Source organism: Benincasa hispida, chromosome 8, assembly GCF_027475165.1.
Source record: "Benincasa hispida cultivar pf3 chromosome 8, pf3_genome.v1.1, whole genome shotgun sequence".
NCBI classification, from domain to species: Eukaryota; Viridiplantae; Streptophyta; class Magnoliopsida; order Cucurbitales; family Cucurbitaceae; genus Benincasa; species Benincasa hispida.
Genome location: NC_143485.1, coordinates 67,874,330 through 67,891,097, shown reverse-complemented (window position 1 = coordinate 67,891,097; position 16,768 = coordinate 67,874,330). Strand labels below are relative to the sequence as shown.

The 16,768-nt window shown below is 33.2% G+C and overlaps 2 protein-coding genes across 2 annotated transcripts; one reads left to right on the top strand and one right to left on the bottom strand.

Annotated features, from left to right (window-relative positions):
- The first annotated feature begins 1,913 nt into the window (after positions 1 to 1,913).
- LOC120083421 (ethylene-responsive transcription factor 12) lies at positions 1,914 to 2,777 on the top strand. The gene has a single exon (XM_039039179.2). It carries the CDS (start codon positions 2,097 to 2,099, stop codon positions 2,568 to 2,570), a length of 474 nt encoding a protein of 157 aa, XP_038895107.1. The 5' UTR covers positions 1,914 to 2,096; the 3' UTR covers positions 2,571 to 2,777.
- An 8,098-nt stretch (positions 2,778 to 10,875) lies between these two features.
- On the bottom strand, positions 10,876 to 13,579 carry LOC120082432 (protein yippee-like At5g53940). Its single transcript, XM_039037596.2, has 5 exons — positions 13,294 to 13,579; positions 12,737 to 12,780; positions 12,308 to 12,416; positions 11,187 to 11,242; positions 10,876 to 11,098 (listed from the first exon to the last, which is right to left on the bottom strand). Exons 1-5 carry the CDS (start codon positions 13,387 to 13,389, stop codon positions 11,020 to 11,022), a joined length of 384 nt encoding a protein of 127 aa, XP_038893524.1. The 5' UTR covers positions 13,390 to 13,579; the 3' UTR covers positions 10,876 to 11,019.
- Positions 13,580 to 16,768: the final 3,189 nt, after the last annotated feature.

Sequence of the window (16,768 nt, the reverse complement as noted above, 5' to 3'; positions counted from 1 at the left end):
TTCACTTGTTCACGCAATAATGTTGTCTCACGTCAAAATTAATTTGTTATGAGAAAAGAAATTACCAATGCAGGTAAACAGAAGGGGGGGAAGAGCAGATGGACTTCAATCTGACAAGTAGTTTTTAACTGCTTACGGACAAAAACATTTTTACCATTTAACCTCCATGTAAATTGATTAACTGACCAAAAAAAAAAGAAAAAACTTTTTAAAGTTTTTGTATGGAAGTTTTAAAAAAAGGGAATCGAGACGTCATGAAATGGTGATATAACCTTACTTTTTTGTCTGGAAAGAAATAAAAGCAGCCAAAAAAATAGTACAGAGAAACCCTCCCATTGGCAGTAACTACGCAATTACAATATTCATTTCAAAGTAAATTACTATTCCAGTGAAAATTGAGACCTCCATGTTCAGCCATTGTCAGACTCTCCCCTTTTCTTTCTTTTCTTCTACAACCTATCAGGCCCTCACCAACAACACCACCCCCCGCCCCCCCCCACACAAAATGACCCCAAATAAATATATATATATAACAACCCACAAGGCCATGACTTAAGAAAACAAAAAAAAACAAACAAAACAAAACAAGATTAATAAAGCATGTTGTGTATGTAATACGAGGCAAGAGGCATCTACCTGGTGCAAATGAGATATTATTCGAGTAGTTTGTTACAACTTTTGGTTAACAGTTTTGCATGGTGGATTAGAGACAAGCATGAGACTTGTACTATCCAAATTGATGAAGAAAATCTTAAATCGCCAATTAATCTAAAACCTTAAGTTGATGAGTGATGAAAAATCTAATAATATGTCATTTAACATATATGGATTAACATATTGATCAATGACGAATTTAGACCGTGGTTAAATAGTTGAAGCAAACAAAGAAGAAATAATAGTTTCAGTTCCAATCTCAATATCAACCATTGAAGAGACAAAAATGCAAGAGGAAAACTTGAGAGAGATTTACACTTGGAGAAAACGACATAAATTTTCATCTTATGACTTATTAACACTTAATATAAATTAACCTATTAGATACTAAATTAAATTTATTTTCACCTATCAACTTAAATTTTTGGGTCAATCAATGATTAACATAATATCATAGTAGTTTATTAACTCTTAGTGTAAATTAATATTGCATGAACTTTCTAGAAATGAAAGGTTGCTATAAATAGTCCGATATCAAACAAATAAAGGAGTTACATAAGAACTCACTGAATATCAAAGTGAGCTTACTGATTAGAGATTAAAGGTTCAATCCTTCGTTACTACAGTTGTTATACTAAAAAAAATAGCTCACTAAATAACCAACCATGATATGTATAAATACAATTAACCGTTTATATTTAGTGGTTATTAGAGGTATGTAAATTTGAGAATCCATATCGAACTATTATTATAAGGTAATCAAATTGTAGTGATTTTATTGATCTGTTAAATGTAGATTCAATCATCTACCTGTCCAAGTAGATTCAACATATTTTTACGGTTTCTACAAAACTACGTCGTGTATGAATAATTCCAAAAATTGAAATGACAGAAAAGAAAAAGGGTGAGGGAGATTAAAATAGGAAAGAAAAGAAGGCCCAGCCCGGCCCAATTGGAGGGTGTTCCCTAGAACTGAGACACCACTTGTAAAGGCTCCACGTGTGGCCTTTTGTCTGACAGTCCCCTCATATTTTGGCAGGCGCCGCTCAGCCCCCATTCGTAGGGCTTACGTCATCCCCCTCACGTCTAATCAGGCGGCGGCTCCTCTTCTCTTTCCTGGCCCCATCCCTATATTTCTCTCTTAATCCCTTTCTCTTTTTATTATTTTTACTAATTCCCCTAAATCATAAAATCTTTTTTTTTTTTTTTTATAATTATTATATAAATATTTGTGTGTATTTACGCCGTCTACCCGACGATTACGGGTGATTTAGTGGGTCCCTCCCTCTTCCCTTCCACTTCAAACTTCTCTCTATACTCATTTCATTTCCCCCCCCCCCCCCCCTCCACCCACCTCTTCTCAATTTCACACAACCAATTCCCCTTTTCTTCTTCCTTCTCTCTCTCTCTTTTCCCCCTTTTCCTCTTTCCTTGATTCTTCCATGGCTTCCACTCGCGAAGGCCACTACAGAGGCGTTCGTAAGAGGCCATGGGGTCGTTACGCCGCTGAAATACGCGATCCTTGGAAGAAAACCCGCGTCTGGTTAGGCACTTTCGATACTCCTGAAGAAGCCGCCCTTGCTTACGACGGCGCCGCCAGATCCCTCCGCGGCTCCAAAGCTAAAACCAACTTCCCTCCTCCCGTCCCTGGTCTCTCTCTCGACCTCAACGTCTCCAGTCCCTGGCCAACCGTCACCTCCGCGGCCGCTGCCCCTTCCTCTTCCGCTCGCTTTCTCCTCGGCGATTTCCTCCGCCATGGCGCCAGAAACGATATGTGTAATCTCAATGCGGAAGCCTCCCCGGTACTGCTGGACTCGAGCGCTGCTTCAACAGCCACAGCTACGACGTCGTTTATTGGTCACGTGCGGCGCGGCCTCCCTTTTGATCTAAATGAACCTCCCCCGGTGTGGCTATGATTCATTCAACAAAACCACCCCACGGCTTTTTACCGGCGTTTTTTACGGACATCACTTTCTCATTTCCTTCTTTTTGTCTTTCTCTTTTATTTATTTTTATTTTTAACAGTCTTATGTATCCACTTTTCACCCCCCCTAGATTTTAAAAAAAAAAAAAAAAAAAAAAAAAAAATTAAAAAAAAAATGTAAATACAAGTTTTTGGTGGACATTGATTGGTCTATTCCACATTTTCTTTTTTATATATTATTTATCGAAAATCCTAAAATGATGCCGGCCGCCGCCCGCGGAAAATATTGCTTCCATCGGACTTATAATAATAATAATAATAAGGGTGTTTTCTTTCGAGGTATTTTTAGTCACGCGCCAAAAGCGTGAGATTTTGTTTTAAGTTTTTATGAGGCGAAACATTATGAAAAGTGAATTATTTGTATTGTAATTAAAAATGGTCAAGGAGTTAACAAGAAACGACGTCGTATAGGAAGGGAATGAAAAAGGAAGGGCAAGCGTGTGCACTTTATAATAATTGCATTCCTTTCTTGGTTTCCTTTGCTTCGTACGTCTGCTTTTGCGGTTTCGGCAATTTCAGCACCCCATTTATTCTTCCATTTTTAGCCTTCTCTTTCTTCTTCCACGCGCCCTTCCTCCGCGCGTTTGTTCCAACTCCTTGTTAATCTCCGGCTAAACTGGCCCCACGCCCGCCGTTTACCATTTTCTTTTTCTCAATAATCATTAATATATTTACTTCAAGTTTTGGCCAATTTGACTAATTCTTTTCTTAAATATTTTTTGGCTGCTGCACTTTTTAATTAAATTTAATATTCACGTACTGTGTTTGGGACTGGTTTAACTTTTCCGTACGAAGCTTTCAATTTTTGTTATACTGTTGAAAAATATCCTCCTTTTTTTATTTTTTATTTTTTGTATTAATTAGAGATAATAATTGAACTATAAATATCCTTTCTGTATTTCTTTAATTAGTCATAAATATATAGCTCGTGTTTGAATGTATATAATTTGTGTAGCTTGTAATTAAAATGCTGATTTTTTTAGTACTTTTAAATTTAATTATACGTTTGTTTGTTTTTTTATATATATATATTTTAATTGAAATTTCTGACTATTTAGATGGAGAAAAAACACAAGAAAAAAAAGAAGAGAAAGAAATGGCATGTAGAAGAATAATGTTTGGAATATATTGGTGTATTTTGAAGAGTCAAATATTGGTGGTACTAAAAAGTGAGAATGGTGTGTAGTATGATTGTATGAAAGTGGGAACATTCCATTCTTGGCTAAGGTTCTTTTTCTCTTTCTTTTTGTTTTGTCAATATATGGGTACCATAAACTATGGATGACAATGAGCTTGAGATCAAAGCAATATGAATGTACAAATTTCTTACTTTTTCCTCTCTTCTAATATCATGGGGCTTTTGTTGACACCAAAATGCGTCTAGTCTTCATGTTGATAAATGTATATTTGTACTTTGTCAAAAAAATAAGGGTAGAGATGTCTATTTACTCTCAATTAGATAGTAGTAAGTGGAGTGGGAGTGGGGAGAATTTTCTCCCCGTGTTTAAATTAAATAAAATTGTATTGAAAAATTCTCATTTAATTTAGAAATTTTAAATAATTCTATATGGTTGAGATTAAATTTTAATTTTTTTAAATAAAAAATAAATTAAGGAAAAATTTAACAAAAGAATTTTCTCATGGGATGGGAATTAAAATAGAGAGTGGGGACTTTCTCTGTCGGGAAGGAGTGCAACAAAGAAAAATGACTTCAATGCTAAAATTAGATATGAAGAACTTTAAAATATAGAAGAATCCAAAAGTTCAAGTTCCATGTTAAGATCAATGTGAAGTTGTCTCATATGAAGTTTTAATAATGTATTTCTAGAAAAAAAAAATGACCAAAATTTATATTTTCTATATAAGATTAAGATGAGATAGATTTTACTATACCAAAATTAGGATTATTAGATCTTGACAATAATTAGTTGCCACCTAAACTTATTATGTATCAAATCTACATTATCTTTGATTTATTGTTCCTTGGTCTTTTGTCCATATATATATATACATACATACATTGAGATTTTATTTACTAAGTACAACAAATAGATGTATGGAAATACAAATATTTAATTTTAAAAAATAATATATATCAATTATTGTGATAGATATGAAATTTAAACCTTCTAAATTTTTCATATATTATTATTGATATAAAATTGTAATATCGGCACGAGAGCTGTAACAATCCCAACTTTATGGGTCGTCAAGGAAAAAAAAGAAAGGAAGAAAACCATTGGTAACCAGGATATTTATATAAAGAATGCTTATCTAGGATGGGACCCACTACATTTAATTAACCAATAAAAAAGAAGGCGGCAACCCGAAAAAAATAAAACACCCATCACAAAAACGAGAGAAAAATGGAATTCTGTATACAATATATATCATTTGTGTAAATTTATTATATATATATGTATAAAAGAAATATGTGTATATTTATTATTATTATTTCTTTAAGAAAAAGTCAACAAAATTTGTAATGGGCAGTTGGGTTACCTTGCCTACCTAGTTTATTTCACTTTCTTAAATACTAATCACGTGCACTTCTATTAATTTGCATTATTTGTGTAAAATTCAACAGGAAAAAAGAAAAAAGAAAAAGAAAAAAAAAAGGAAAAGGAGATTGAGGCAAAGAAAACTGCACCAAAATCTTGGTTGATTTTAACCTATTTTGGACTAAAAACAAGGTTTTTTTCCTTTTTTTTTTTTTGTTTTTTTCTTTTATAGATCACTACTAATTTTGTGATCATGCCCAAAACTTAAAAACAATGAAGGATAGCCCTTTATCACTGGAAGAACATAATAAGAACATGTCAAATATCCATAATGTCACTCGTAGTTTTAGTGAGTGCGAAATTAAGGGTCATTAGTGCAATAATACTCTCACATGTTAGGTTTTTCTTTATTCAATCCTCACATTAATGCATCTTCTTAAATCACTAATTGATAAAAAAAAAAAAAAAAAAGTTTAAGTTGATGAATGAAGGTAAACGCATGACTTTCCTGAACCACCTACTTTGATATATCTTAAATTACCAATTGGCAAAAAAATTAAATTAATGGATAAAGGTAATTTTAATATCATATCACTAACACATCTCCTTGCACTCGTCGTTCTGGACTCTCATTAAAATAACGGTGTGCGAGAAGCAATATAGTTAATTAACACGCTACCGAAAAAAATCTATCCAAAATCGAGCATCATTTCTCATTAGGAGCCATTTGGATCAAAAATATTTTTTCATGGATATGGAATTTAAATGTATGAGTTTTAAATGTCTGGGATAATTAACGTTTGTGTTTGGATATGTAGAATAACTATTGTCTGGAAATCAAATGAATGTATTTGATTTACCAATCTTGTACATAAAAACCAAAGCTAGACAATTGTTTAGTCAAATATAAGAGAATAAATAATGTAGTCACAAATAAAATCGAATTGTTTAATATATTTTTATATTGATTGATTATTTAATAACTTGAAATATCAATAAATGTATTTATTTGAAATTTATGAACTCTAGATACTATTTATATTTAATAATTAATTAAAATCCAAGGATGAATTGATATCAATTTATTAATTAAATAGGTTTTATTCATGTATGAAAATCTCACAAGGAGAGTACTAAAAAGTAAGGGATTTTAAAGCTAATAATAATATCCTGATTTAAAAGAATGAAATCCTGTAAAAACAAATAGGCCGCTTGTTAAAAAATTTGTGTTTGAAATCATGGATTTGATATGTAAAATTAAACAAAATATTCCAACTAATTAAAAAAGCAAAAGGGCCCCCTCCTGGATGGCGGCTTTTCGCTGTTATATAACACGTTCATTGAATAATCAACATCGAATTCCCAATTACTCAATTGGTTAAATGAATCGACCGTCTCATTAATTAAAACAACAATTACATTAAATAAACCACGTAACTTAATGATATATACTAATGAGTCTCAGTGGCTCCAATTCCAAAGCACATCAAACACATTTTACAATTAAATACACTTCATCACTATTATTCCAATAACTTTTTTTTATTATCTATTGAAAATTTCCTTTTATATTTTCAAAACCAATTCACATATTTATTTCCCTGTATTGAAATTATTATTTAATTATTTAACTACTTTCCAAAAACTTTAACCTCAAACTTTTATTGAGTTAAACATTTAAAAATAGAAAGATTAAAATTGAATAAACTTTAAAAGAGCACGGTTGAAATGTAAGTTTGCTTGAAGTTGAAGTCACGATAAAGAGGTCGAAAGTAGTCAAACTGGAATTGTCTAGAAACAATCCCCTACTTTAGATTGAGTTTGACATTTTGGAGGTCGTTGAGCTTTTCGACAAGAAAGATGTCTTATTGAGTATATTCTTTTTGTAAATGACTATAATAATATTGTGTCTTTCTATCACTCTACTCGTGAGGAAAACGAAGTTAATCACATTTTTGGTAATTTGACATCTTCTCAAGAGTGTTCTTTGATCTTAAAAATTATTTTTCTAGAGAGAATTATTCTCTTATTGCTAATGATTTTTTTAAATACAATTTGAAGGTAGAGATATTTGAATCACGAATCTTATGATTTCTAATACAATTGTATATCAATTGAACTATGCTTCATTTGATCATCATAGATGAAATTTTGAAGTAGTTGGTCGTTCCTAAAAAAAATACCACTTTTTTCTAAGAGGAATACAAGACATTTGATTTCAACAACATTTTAAGAATCTGGGGGAGTTGAATAAAAAGGAGAATTGAGGGGCGTGTGTTAAAAAAAGAAGAAATAAAAGGACTGGAAAGCAGTCTAAGAACAGAGAAAGTGCGGTGCAGACGCAAAGGCCTATAAATAAATAAATCTCATCTCCCCAAAAAATAAGAATAATAATAATAAATAAATATATCTTTAAAAAATGGCGTCATCATAAAAAACTGACCACCTGCACTTTGCCCAGCCGTCATTTCAACCTCTCTTTTTTTTTTCCCTACTTCAATCCGCCACGTGGTCCCTCATTCTATTCTATTCCCCCTCCTTTTATTTATTTATTTATCTCTCTCTTCTTTTTTCTTTTAATAAAATCATGTCTTTTTTAATTATTATTATTATTATAATTATATCGTAAAGCTTTTACACAGCACATCAACCAAAAAATCAACAAGTCACCCAATGGCCAATCCAAAGATTTCTTCTTAATTTTTTAATTTAGAGAGTACTTTATATTATAATCTATTATTGGGGTTTTTATTTTTCTCTCCCAAAGTAGCGTTTTTTATTTTTCCTTTTAAGGGGAGGAAAATAAAACATAAATAATTTTAAATATATTAAAAAAAAAAGGAATTAGTGAGGGGTAAGTGGGGGTCCAGTAGGAGTGCAGAGTGGTCCCTACCCTACTCACGAGTGAGGCTGTCGGTAGCAGAGACGTCACGGCGGCTTAACGTCGCCACACAACCAAACACGCCGCTTTAAATGCAAAAAAATGTTTTTTTGTTTCTGAGACACTTCCCGCTTAAACTCCGTGATCTTGCCGCTAACGTCTTTCTATTTTCTGTAATTATATGTTATATATTATGTTTAATTACCCTTAAAAACAATACGTTTGTTTTGAATTTTTTGTTAAAATGAAAAATAACCAAATCTTACTTTGATTTCCTCGTGAGTATTTATTTTTCTAAACTTTGACTTTGTTGCAAAAATTAATTTGTTAGAATTTATTGATACAAAATTAGATATTCAATCCCCATGGTTTGATATCAATTTCACTCTGTTCCTTTTTATATATATAGTTTTGAATGTTTCAATTTGTGAATTAAATTTTACGATTTTTTTTAAATTGTGTTTTATTTATCGAAACACCCACTTATTTTCTCACACAACTATTTAAATAGAAAATCTAATACCAATTACAACCATATTATCACGGTCAAACATAATAATAATCATGATGATTTTAAAAATTTGATTGAATCATAACTATCAAATTGAAACAAAGCTATAAATGCACATAGAATTAAATTAAAATTTCTAAAATTAAAGAAATAAAATTAAAGTTTTCTCGAAATGATTACCCCTTTGAAAGTTGAATAAAAAATATTAAGGTTCTATTTTATAATTTTTTTATAAAATTAAATTTATAGAAATTAGTTTTAATTTCTATCAACATTTTAAATAATCAAACTAAAATTTAAAAACTAAAGAAAAGTAGTTACCAAAAACTTAAAAAATATATATATAGAAGTGCAAGTGTTTCTAAACAAAATATGCACAAACCATAATGAAAAAAAAAAATGAAAGAAAACAGATATACATTTCATAAAAAAAAATTAAAAAAAATAAAAAAAAAATAAAAAAAAATAAAAAAAATAAAAAAACGAAGATCTCATTTAGTAACTATTTGAATTTTTGTTTTTAGTTTTAGAAAATCAAATCTATATACATCATATCCATCTCTAAATTTTTTGTTTTGTTATCTATTTTTTATCAACATATTTAAAAATCGAGAAAGATAATGAGAGAAAATAGACTTAAATTTTAAAATAAAAAACCAAAAACAATATAATTATGAGTGGGCCGAAATTGTTGAGGTGGATTAGGAGGATTGGAGCCACCGAATGTTAAGAAAATTTGGAGACCTGTTCCATGGTAATGTGCTAAATGAAGTTAATCGAAAGAGAGAGAGAATGGGGAGACCACGTTTTTTGTGGAATAAAGAAGTGAAATTGGTGTAAGATGGTGACATCACAAGGCTTTACAATTACATATTGCTGCTAACTCTGACTCATAATCCTAATACATTGAACCCCACCCAAACCTCAATTAGCCACCTCCCCTCCTTCTCAAAATTCTTCGGTATCCAGTTCGATTCTACTACTCGACATATTATCGTAATATCGTCCACTTTAAACATATTTTGGGATCATAAACCCAAGATATAGTTTGCCTATTAGTCTTCCCGACTTAATAGTCCTACTCCACATGTAGATTGATAGAGTTATACTTTGCTTACCACTCAGCACTTTTTGTTCAATCTAGAATTTCTTCCACAATTTTGTATGATTATAAAAAATGATTTCTTTGACACAACTCTACAATAATATGATATTTAAAAAGATCTCATTATCCTCACTTATATCCTTTAGAAGTTTTCCTTTGGGTACATGAGACTGATAGGAATATTATTAAGGATAGTTACAGGAGTTTGTGTATGGAATTTGATTATAAACAGAGGAAAGAGAATGAGGTAGGTAAGGCAATATTTAATGAAATATATTAAGGCTCGAGAGTATTCTCAAGACTTTGAGAATCCAAATATCTCAAACACTTAGTTTATCTAGTAATTCCGTTTTCCTTTATCTTTCAATATGTTTGGGTTCTATTAGAGACTGTCTTTAGTTCTAACAATCATGTATTCAATTCTATAATATGGAAAGATTTTAATCATCTCACTTTAAAGTAGTCTAAAATCATTTAAATTTGCTTTACTGTCAAAGGAAAGAGGGAGGACAGAAGTGAACAACATTGAAGATTCATTCATACCATAATTCGTTTTCCCTTTCTACCAATACCGCTTTAAATGAGAAGCCGGCCAATGTCCCACTCGTCGTGTACGGGCGGGGTTTTGCCGAACAGCCAAGCAACCAAGACGGCTCAATGCGGCCACTTTGCCTCTTCTTTGTCCTTATTATATATTACTCAATACCACGGCTCTGCAGATAAATTCGAAGCAGTCACAGCCTCAACCATTCATCCTGTGGGCCATCTCTGTTCCTTCAGAAAGCTAATCATCAGCTTCTACAGCAAAAACAACTTATGGCAGTGGCCTTTTCCTTTTCCAATGGCTGCCTTTTGGTTTCCCACTCATTTTCTAACCATACAATCAACAAAATATTATAATTCTTCCTTCTTTTTGCTTTTTCTCCTTTTATCAACATTACAGTCTTACAGATGACACAACATGAAAAGAAAGTAGACTTAAATTTGTGTCAACTAGTGTCCATCAACCAGTTCAGAACGATTAACACGATGTTTGGTATATAAGAACAAGTTCATATACTGTCTTTTTACAAATGGGATTGTGAAACGCATTCCTCTGGTTTCATGTCTACATAGAGAACACGTTTTCAATAAACTAGAAACAAAGTTATCTTTGATGGTTCCATGAGCAATCTACAAAGATGTACTTACCGTATGAAAAGGGATTGTCAAGGGGAGAATCGAGCATTCAAAACGCGATTCTAGAAAAAGCTTATGATATTATAGATTATGGTCATGCACTTACAATAGTAGTTCTACAGCCGCTAGAATTATTTTTAGATACAACACTTTTGACATGTACGCTTTAATTTCCTTATTCTGAGAGAATATGGTTGAAACTCACTAAGGATTTTCCATATCGCTTGGACCAGTATGAGCATCTCCATTTAAGTCTTCCATCATCTCTTCAACTATTGTCCATCTGTTAGAGGTATAAATAAATTCATGACTAATAATATATTTACAGAAAACTTTTGGTTATTAGGAAATATGAGGAAAATTCCGTGTACCTCTCAAGAACAAACTTCCCTTCCTTGTACCTTTGGTATTTGTCGTGTGTAGTTACCTATTGAAGTGCAGCAATATCAATCTAGCAAACTAATACTCCAGTCAACAAGTCAACAGAAAATTCTTTCATAAAAACAAAAACCCACAGATATTTTCAGATACACACCGTAAATTATGCCATTCTAAACTCTAGCTTAATGTTTTCAGAATTTCAGGCAGACGAAAGGTGGTATCACATACATACACATGCATATATTAAAATCAACCCATCCTTTCTGGTAGAGGTAATAACGAAAAGATAATTTTTTTTTTTTTTTTTTTTTTTTCAAACTCAGCATATTAACTGCTGCTTAAATGCAAACCTGCCTATTTAGCTGCTCAAGTTGAGACAGGCCCAGCAGACAGACAGCCAACCAGCCAGGCAGACATGAGTGTTGCACCTTACCTTCCGTATTGCATTTACATCTATTTGTGATGACTTATTAAGCATATTGTTGTTTTCTATCTGTCCTTAGAAATGAATATTACATGTGCACTAAGCACGAATGAAGTAGTTTGTCTGTTATATTTTTCATTATTCATATTTAGAAATAGAAGTTGGTTGAAGATGCCCCCCCCAGCTCGTCTTAGGCTAAAATTATATTAAAAGCAGATTTAAAGCTGAGGTATGCCTGTGCTGGCTCCTTCCAAGAGATTTCTCTCTCTCTCTCTCTCTCTCTCTGTTTTTGGTTTATTCTAACTGGTCAGAACTCATGATATTCCAATATATTTTCTCGAAGTTTCCTCATTTGAAATAGAATAACATGTTATGATATCCATGAATCTATGTCCATTCTTTATAATTATTACTAATAATAATATGTTTGATACTTGAGGGCATCAACCAACTTCTGCTCACCTCATCTTGTTCCGGTGGATTGTCTTCATCTTCTAATTTTGAAAGTTGAAATATGCTAGAGACAGAGTTGATAACAGAACCACAAACTTAAATATACAAGTTATAGATCGCTCCTTTGACAGTTGAGCCAGTTCTTACGATTCTAACTACTGAACAGTCATCAGTTCTATTACAGAAGGTGTAAAACTGATCACTTCGCATAGATAGTGAGAGGAGAAAGCTTACATATTTCCATCCAAGAATTTGTCCACAACAGCAACAAAAGATATCTTCCACAGTGTGCATACCAGAAAGCATCAGCCTCTCCTCCTTGGGTCCAGATGTTATATTCACTCTGGCAAAAGGTAAAAGTATTTCAATTTATGTTAAATTATAGACGTGAGGCCAAAAACTGATCAAAGTAAGGTAATTTAAACTCAATTTTTGAATTATGAAGACTGCTTAAAAAATACTAGTAAAATCCCGAACCAATACCACATATATCTACATATAAATTTTTTCAATTACAGAAAACATATTTTAAAGGGAAATCAATCAAATCCCTCCCCCTCTTACAGAAATTATCATCAAATGGCGCCTCACAAATAATCTAAACATTTTTGGATCTGAAGCTGCACATGAAAATAAAATAAAAATAAGAACAGGGCCACTCACACATTGCTGAAAAGATATGCCTTCCCTTGACTGCAATTGAAAGTCTGGGACAAAAACCGAACCATAAAAGTTCATCAAAATCGGCAAGTTGATAGGAAATGGAAAAACAGAGCTACGCAAATAACATTATGTAAACAGCATTAAGATTAACCATCCTCAAGGATTTAGTAGGAAATTGATCGTAGAAATTATAATTCCAACTTAGCATTTGAGACTCAGTAGCATCAGTTTACCGCCAAGTGGTGACAACAGACAAATTTTAACCATGCAACCAAAATACGCTTGATGTTTCATGATCAATACTTGACTCAGAGCACAATTCGAAGCAAATACGAACGAAACATCAATTAAAGCAGCAACCCATGATAGAAAAAAGAAAACATAATGCCAATACAAGGCAAATCAATCCAAACCTATAATTCGAGGAGTAAATAAACCCCCGTTTTCGGTCATAATTGTTGAGAAATTCAATCCCCCAAATTCAAGAAACAAAACTGAAGCATGTATGGGAGAATCGGGAGGGGAAATAAAAGGGAAAAGGTGAAGAGTGAAAGTACCCGAGAGAGAACGTCATCGGCAAGAGCAACATTGTTGTTACAGAATCGGCATCGGTAAGACCTGCCTTCCAATTCAACGAGAAAAACCCTACCCATTAAAACCCTAGAATCCCAAATTGAAGACGTAACTAAGCTGCTCTCATAAAATTCATCACCCTCTCCTCAAGAGAAAATCAAAATAACGAACTTGAAAACATTCTCATGCGTGGTCGGTTTGCGATATGTCAGCAGCCGTTTCCTTTCAACTCCGGGAACCGCTGATTACCACTTCTTGCTTTCTTCTCCTTCTCTCTTCTAATTATGGGCTTCGGCCCACTCAATTATCCGGCCCAAACTCCTTTTTCTTTTATTTTTTTCAAGGGCTTTCCACGTAGACAGCCTTCTAAATAGCCGAATATTATACTTATGTCTACTTCATCCTAAAATGTTCAGAAAAAAAAATTCTTTTGGGCTTCTTATTTTCAAGAAAGTTATTGGGCTTTTACCTTTTAATCCTTCTACCAATTAAAAAATAAAAAAGGGAATTGTTTGACTTCCTATTCCCACACGCCCATTTAGGGAAGTTTATTATTATAGTACTAAGTTATTATAGTTGGGTTAGGATAGTTTGTGTTTGGGGTGTAGATTATTTTAATTTCGATTATAATAGTATGTGTTTGAGGTGTAAACTATTTTAGTTTGAGAAGAAAATAATAAACATTGTAGCAAATAATAAAAGAATGATGAATGTAAAATAGTAAAAACTGTAGTAAATAGTAAATACTATATAGGCAAATAGAGGTTTTGAAATAGTGTTGATGATAGTTAATTGGAGGTTTTGAAATAATTTTTACTGTAGCAAGAGATGGTTATTATATTTTAATTATAACCCTTGCTCCAAACGCCTCCTTAATGATTTTTAAACATTTTCAAACATTCATACAAAGAAATAAACTACCATCTCATTGCAATTGACTAGCATTTTGTTCGCGGAATGAGGAAAAAATTTTCAACGATTTTGGATCTTCTGACCGTCGCCGTAAAAAACCTAGGGTTTCTACATGTTTTGAATAACGGTCGCACATCACCATCGCCCCTCCTCTATATTGATTCCTCTACACCCCATCGCCACACCTTACCTTCACACCATCCACAAAAATAACTATTGATAGATTAACCACAGTGTGGTAAAAGGTAAAAATTGATGAAATCTTGTTCAAATTGAAGTTCTAACATTTTGTTTAAATGACGCCTGAGACAGTGCTAGCATTTTATTCTTTCGATCTCGAAAGATCTAAATACCTAGAACAAACCGAGTCTCTCCCAAATCTTTCATTTGGAATTGGGTCGCTAGCTAGTTCTTAACTGTAGTCAGTAAGCCTACATCATTTCTAATAAGTAGGATATCATCTACATACAACATTAGAAAAACTACTGAACTGTTGATGATCTTCTTGTAGACACAAGGCTCATCAACATTTTGATCAAAGCCATAAGATTTGATCACAGTATCAAACCTTATATTCCAAGATCGAGATGCTTGTTTCATTCCATAAATTGACCGATTAAGTTTGTAAACCTTTTGCTCTTGACCTTGGATTATGAATCTTGACCTTAAGATTATCATTTAGAAAAGCAGTCTTGACATCCATTTGCCATATCTCATAGTCATAATATGAGGCAATGGATAGGAGGATCCGGATATACTTCAACATAATATGAGGCAACAGGCAAGAAAGTCTCCTCATAGTCAACTCCCTCTACCTGGGTATAACCTTTTACCACCAATCTAGTCTCAAGGTTTGCACCTTTCTATCAGCAGCTTGTTTCCTCTTGTAGATCCATTTACAACCTATAGATCTAACCCCATCAGGTTGATCTACAAGATCCCATACTAAAGTGAAGTACATAAACTCCATTTCGAGATCCATGGCTTTGATCTATTTATCTCTGTCAACATCTTCCATTACCTTCTTGTAAGACAATGGATCCTCAATCTCGTTATCAGCTACCATAGCTAGGATTTTAGTTAAAATCATATAGAAAATAGGTGGGTTCGCAACCTTCCCACTACGTCGAGGTTCCCTCAACATTTGAGGTGGATTTGACCTACTACATGAATCAACTTCAACAACTCTTGTTGAGATACTAGGTTCTCCAACAACTTTTGTTGAAGATTCAGTAATTTCTTTAGAAATCTCATTTAACACGATTTTATTTATGAGTTTGTGCTCTCTTATGTGGTCTTCCTAAAAAAAAGAAGCATTTGTCGATACAAATACTTTGTTTTCTTTAGGATCAAAGAGATAACCACCTCTCGTTTCCTTGGGGTAGCCTACAAATAGGCATAACCTCGAACGTGGTTCCAATTTCTTAGGATTGGCCTTAAGCACATGTGTTGAGCAACCCCAAATTCTAAAATGATGTAAACTAGCTTTACGGTCATTTCATAACTCCAGAGGTGTTTTAGCAACACTATTGGAGGGAACAATTCAAGACGTACACTGCACTCTCCACTACATAACCCCAAAACGAGTCAGGTAAGGAAGCGTAACTCATCATAGACCAAACCATGTCCAACAAGGTTCGATTTCTCCTCTCTGATACACCAGTTTGCTGAGGTGTACCAGGTACTAAGAGTCAGGATACTATTCCATGTTCTATCAAATAATTATGGAATGTTGTTGGGATATTTTAGGAACGAGTTTTGTTTTGTTTTATTTTTATCATTTAAAGATGGATGGGTTTGAACGTGAAATCATGCGTTAGACATAACTGATGCATTTTCTCCCATGCGTCTGAGGTCATGCGTCGGAATGATGATGCGTTAATCTTAGCATGCAATGACCACGCGTTCCTATCACAAGTTTTCTTACGCTTGCGCCAAGTATAACACAAACGCAAGCTTCTCGAGTAATTCGAGGTCGAACACGGGGACTTGTCACTCAATAATATTTGTGAAGTGGTGCGCTTGAGGCGATGAATAAGAATAAAAATAAAGCGAAGAAGGTTTAAATGTTTTACACACTACTCCTACTCCTAACTAAACAGATTGAGCAATAGAAGACTTGCAATGAGAATAAGTAGAAACACAATAACCAATAACGCATAGTAATGTTTACTATCTTAAATCGCTTGAGTAATCCCAGCTCATTGCATTAACGTATCACACCTCTCGGTGGTTAGCCGTATGACTATATATCTATAGTGCATGGTTGCGTTGAGCATAAGATTGTGCCTATCTCTAGGAACAATGCGAACCTTGCTTAGTGCGTTCCTTCTCTTACCTTCTCAGGCAGTTAGACGCGGTGATTTAACTTAAGACAAGTAATGTAACGTCCCATAGACAAGCATTGCTATAGCCTTTCACCAAGCAAAGATGATTAACTCACTATACTCACACAACACACACCTCTTAGTGGGTTGCTACATGCGTCCTATCTCTAGGCTACACGATTAAGCATGCGATTGACTTTGATAAATAAACACTAAAGAT